Below are 5,724 nucleotides of genomic sequence, written 5' to 3'. Positions count from 1 at the left end.
TCCCTTAGTTATGCTGCTATAGGCCTAGGCTGCTGGGGGGCCCCATGATGCTCTGAGTTTCTTTCCCCTCCTCTCCTGCTCTGCTCTCCTCTCCTCTCTCTCCCTATGCTTCTATATGCCACCATTACACATTACTAACTTTGTGTCTCCTCTCTCCCGTAGTGTGTCCTCTCTCTCTCCCTGTACCTTTCTGCAGGTTGCCCTGGCCCTGGAGCTCTACATCTCTAACGAGCAGCCACATTGACCTGACCTGACCTGATTGTTGTGTCTTGTTGCTTTTCTTCTTTTGTCTCTCCTCTATCCTCTGTCAGACATGACAAAGGTAAAAAGGATGCAGGGAGAAAGACATCTAAATCTAAATTATGCAGAAAACTGTTAAACTGTTTTCAGTATATTCTGAATATGACAATGATTAATGCACTTTTGTGTGAAACAGTGAATTGTGCAAAAACACATTCAAAATCAGGTTTTAGTATTAAAAATCTCATCAAACCTGCTTCAGTCAGACCCTCAAACTCGATTTAGAAAATGAAGCTTAGAAGACTTTTCATGTTATTTTTGTAGCTGCTGTCTTAGAGAACAGCACACACACACACACACACACACACTCGCACACACACAAACATCCTGCTGGAATCACACTTGAAGATAAATCAGTTTGAGAGATCTACAGTATAAGAATAGTTGAATCCAGCATCTACTAACATGACTCGTACTGTGTAAACATCAATTATGCACAGATTACTTGCCTTCTGTTGGCACTTTATCTTAAATTTTGCTTTTTAAAAGAAAAGCCCATTTACAATATTGTATGCATATGTTATTTATTCTCTGTACAGACTGACAGTGAATGCTCCTAATTGTATAGCGCACACACACACAATTCTCCAAAAATACATTCTAGGCAATACTGACATCAAGCTTCTCTGAGGTAAATAAACCCCCGAGTGACTACATGTCTCAATTATAACAGTCCACTGCACTACACTGTGGGACCATGGGGAATCACCACATTTGCCAACCATCTCACCTCTGGATTTTCAAAAAGCACTTGAGTTTTGAGAAGATTCAAAACCTGTTTTAAGTAAACAACACTGCAGTTTGGTTATGAGAGCCGATGCCCTGTAACACCCCTTAAAACTTTATAAGCAAAGTAGCAAGAATTATACTGTAAAAGAATTAGATGAAGAACTACAACAGTTTTTAAACAAATCACATTTTTGCATGTATATTTCAATCAATACCTCTCACCTGAGGTGGTGCACACAAATAATAATTCATTTTTATGTTGCAGGGCACAGCCCCTTTTTTATCTCCTGCGTTCTCTTGAAACAGAAGAAAGAACCAGCTAACACTGACTGTGTGGATACTGTGTGTCAACTGCTGAAAATTTTTAAATTTTACTCATAAGCTTTTTCTACTGGTGACTACATATGATCTATTGATCCAAAGGTGAACGGCCAAAATGATCAAATCAAAGTGAATGAGTACCAGCTGCATGCAGGTGTTACATGTCATATCCTAAGTCCTTCTCTGTATCCAATTCTTCAGTTTATGCAACAAAAGAAGCAACAGTGAAAAAACAATGCTTAACAGAATTTCTAAATTTCAACAGGCAAGTTAATAAAAAGCAACATAACAGCACAAGGCAGTTCTGCACTTCAAATGTGTAGTTTGACATTTTGGATGATATGTTTGGTAGCTCAACAAAAGTTAGATTTGAAGACTGATATCAAAAGTGAGGCTCTTGCGAGTGATTACCTTAGCGTAAAGGCGAAAAACAGGAGCAAACGGTTAACCCACCTCTCTAATAAGGTAATGTAATTCCATTAATTAGGACATTGCATCCTGGTTAAGCCACATAAAAATAAGTGTAAAAACAGGGTTTTATGAAACCCCTGTAAAATATTTTAACACTTGGGTTCTTGTACAAATTAAACAAACACGTCTTATCATGTGAGTAATCTACCATAGGTGGATTTTGTTACCTTTGGACAGAGCCAGGCTAGCTGTTTCCCTATTTTCAGTCTTTGTGCTACAGTACACTAAGCCACCTTGCTCCTGGCTGTATTTACTCTCTGACTCACATGAGAGTGGTATCAGTGGTCTTATCTAACTCCTCACGATGATGCCAATAAGCTTGTTTCCCAAAAGTTCAAACTATTCCTTAAGCCATGTGGGCACTCTTTGTGAAAGCAGTTTCTGTTCATATATGTGTATATGTATATTTGATAACTTTATAAAACAAATTTGAATGACAGAATTAAACATAAAACTGAAAAACAGCAACAAAACAAATCTATTAAACTGCATTTTAAACATTAGAACTGTAGCATTTCTTGCAAAAACCAAGTTTTTCATTCTTGAACTGTTTTCTCTTTTTTCCTTTCCTCATATATATTTTTTATAGGCCTTATGAACTGGCTTTCAGCACATACACTTGCACGCACACACACTTAACCTACCAAGAACACACTCACCTGTTTATATACATAAACAGAAACATAAGCAAATTAAATATATACAACACATAAGGATTATACATGTGCTTAAAAGCTCTTTTCTCTATTGCATGTGCAACGTATGATTGATAGGCTCTTTCAACAAGGTTATTGTTTGAAGAATTTTACTCTCCTGGTTGCAGGGTGTGACCACAGCAGTGTCAAAACATGCTGGTTTCCATCTGCAAGCACACACACGAGCACATACGGGGAAAAAAAAAAGAGAAAGAGAGAGAGAGACAAAGTGAGACACAAAGGAAACGTTTTAATCCTTCTGATACACATTCTATTCACTCTGGTCCCACTGGGCCTTAAAATCTGAATACAAGCAGCTACAAGGACCCAGCAGCAAATCGTACTGTACCTCTGTGGCTGCATGGCGCTGTTCCACTCGCCTGTCACACTCAATCGATAACTTGTGCCAATTTGTGAACTGCTGTGGTGCTATCATTGACAAAAAGTGATTTGGCTAGCCCCAGCTGTTGATCAAAAATCAAAAAGAAATCGGTTAAGAATGTCAACCAGATGCACGCACATATTGTAAAACACACCTTTGCACCAACTGTGAGAAGAAATGTATTGTGTCAGCAACTTAGAGGAGCCTGGGTCAAATTATGGCAATGTGGAAACCGAAGTGTTTTTGATCATAAATCTACACATACATACATATAAGCTTTACTGCTGCAGAAAATGTTTCATGTATTCCGATGATCCTTCACCCTGTCCACTTCTGACTCTTTGTCTTGATCTCTTCTTCATCTCTCTTCCCAGTTTCCATGTATTACTCTTTCCACAAAGACAGTGAACACTGAAAACCAGTCTGCCAGGATTCCGGTGCGACTGTTTCACTGAACACTTGGGTGTGGCAGAAGGGAAGGGAAAGTGGAAACACCCACCAATTGCAGCCTGGCCCTCCTGCTGCTTGTGCAATGGGTGCATAAATGTGCTAAGCTTTATCCTGGCACACATACAATAGGTATGTATTGTGTATTGTGTCTTCCTTAATGCAGCCACACTTTCTACTTATCAGTTCTTTGTCATTTACCTTTTTCACAACACCTTGCAAATTCTTCTCGTTCCATAAAGTGTAAAGCAGCAGTGAGGCTGCTTTGCTTCCTTTGGGGAAAGACCTAGGACAAAATAGCAGAGGTCACAAAGACTGCAGGTGAGTAGCCTATGATAAGACAAAGGGAAAACAGTTCAGAGAAAACAATTAAGGTAAATCATGCACAAAAGTCAAAATCTCAGACTGATCTCAAAACACAGGCAGATAAAACTCAAAACCATTTGCATGGATAAATACCACAAATAAGCCAACGCAAGACTGCAAGAGGCAGTGCCGAATTCTAGGAAACACATTTAAGTTTTGTCACAGGTTTGAAGACTGAATCTCCCACATGAATGAATCAATCAAAACTCACGCATTCTCGCTCAAGTCAGCCATTGACGAGACTAGCTCCTGAGTAATGACCTTCTTGCTGATCTCAGTGTCTGCCAACATCAGAGTCCGTGCTGTGCTGCAAGCTGTTGCTATAGTTTCATCAGAGTTTCCCATTTCCCGGGGGCCAGAGGAGAGCAGGGTGGTAAGATCAGGCAGAATCTGCTTTATTACACAGGTAATACGGGAAAGCGAAAATAAGTTTTATGTAGAAACACGGAAACATTTCACTGAAATAAAACTTATTGTCATTACAAACTTCATGTGCTTCTTACCCATGGAGGTCTGCAAGCTGCTGGTTCGAGACATATTACCCAGCAGGGTCATGGCAGTCTTCTGCAGGCTGGGGTTGGGTGACTTTAGCAAAGGGCGCATGTACAGCAGGGCCCCCAGCTTTTGAGCCAGTATCTGGCTCATGGCAGTGGACCCCTGATAAAAAACATCACAACAGAGAAGGAGAGTATGTTACTGTAGCAATCCACAATTAACCCATATTTGCACTGTGTGCCACTCCAGCTGACTGACAATGCCTCTCAGGTTCCAGTATGCCCTTGTTTTCCAGTTATGTCAGAATCATTGAAGGATAAAACTCCACCATTTCTCATATAACCAGTTGTTCTCATAATCTGGGCTGTTGTTCATTAATCCTACCTCTGTCAATCAGTCTCTATTCCTTGTCTTAAATAAATCACATACAGTATGATGAGCCTCATAATCCTCTTCTAAACACTATGTACTCACCATTTCCTTGCTGGCAGTGAGATTCTGGAGGGCACCACAGCAGGCCTCCAGGGTGCCATCTTTCTGGGATGTTCCCAGCAGAGACAGGTAGGTCTGCATAGCTTTAGGATGGCACAACCACTTTACACCTGTTGGGACACTGTCGTCTGGCATTGCTCGAACTGCATCAAACAAAAACTATGGAGGAACGGAAGATAGGAGAATGGAAAAGGAGTGGGGGGTTAGATTAAAATCATAATGTAGCCAACAAACACTGATGGAGGTGCAGGGATTGATGCCAACCTCCTTCTGAGCTTTGCTGCTCTTGGGGCTAAAGCATCCAATGGTGGGGCTTTTCTTACTCCCAGACTGGCCCTCTCTTTGAAGGTGGAACTTGCTGAAGCACTCAGGGGACTCGGTCTCCAGTTGGTAGGTCAGGTTATGGAGAATGCATGCACAGTTCTCCACAGACTAGAAGGGAGGAGAAGAGAAAAGATAATAAACTATACCGTTATCACCATTTTCATATACTGGAACTTTATTTAAATCCATTTGTCCAGGTTTCAATAGTCATTTATTTAAAATTTTTCTTTCTTTCTTTCTTTCTTTCTTTCTTTCTTCTAAATTTGAGGTAACAGTAAACACCCATCAAGATTGTATGCAACTGTCAGCAGGTCAGCAGCTCAACATTAAATGATGAAATTCTTACAGACAACAAAAATATGAACATGCAGACTAAAATACATGAGAGTCAGAAAATTCAGGTAGGGTTTAGTTAATGACAATTGATAAGCAGTAGAATGAAAGCACAATGAAGTGAAAAAACACAGATAAAGTTACACAAAACCAGTAAATATTACTAAAACTGTTTAAATATTACATGCAAGAACATGCCTCTTCCATAACCACTGAGAATCTGATTACAATTTACTACAATGAGTTAATGTCTCAACTTTACAGAAACGATTGCTGCCAGTTTTGTCAATCTACACTCAGTAACTACTAGACATTTTTGCAGATTTATTAGGCTCAAAATTGAAGTCTGAGTTACAAAAATAGTATATA

The 5,724-nt window shown here is 39.8% G+C and overlaps 1 protein-coding gene across 1 annotated transcript in view; it reads right to left on the bottom strand.

Annotated features, from left to right (window-relative positions):
- Positions 1-807: 807 nt before the first annotated feature.
- Positions 808-5,724, bottom strand: part of pkp1a (plakophilin 1a) — a 21,414-nt gene continuing 16,497 nt past the window's right edge. Inside the window, exons 9-15 of the mRNA XM_020616361.1 lie at positions 4,963-5,130; positions 4,681-4,857; positions 4,215-4,368; positions 3,923-4,109; positions 3,547-3,631; positions 2,866-2,980; positions 808-2,683 (exon numbers count right to left, since the gene is read on the bottom strand). Of these exons, the coding sequence (XP_020472017.1) occupies positions 2,906-2,980; positions 3,547-3,631; positions 3,923-4,109; positions 4,215-4,368; positions 4,681-4,857; positions 4,963-5,130 (846 nt within the window). The 3' untranslated portion in view covers positions 808-2,683; positions 2,866-2,905. The remainder of the gene's footprint in view (positions 2,684-2,865; positions 2,981-3,546; positions 3,632-3,922; positions 4,110-4,214; positions 4,369-4,680; positions 4,858-4,962; positions 5,131-5,724) is intronic.

Source organism: Monopterus albus, unplaced genomic scaffold, assembly GCF_001952655.1.
Source record: "Monopterus albus unplaced genomic scaffold, M_albus_1.0 scaffold6.1, whole genome shotgun sequence".
In the NCBI taxonomy this organism is placed as follows: Eukaryota; Metazoa; Chordata; class Actinopteri; order Synbranchiformes; family Synbranchidae; genus Monopterus; species Monopterus albus.
This window is presented reverse-complemented; position numbering and strand designations above follow the sequence as displayed.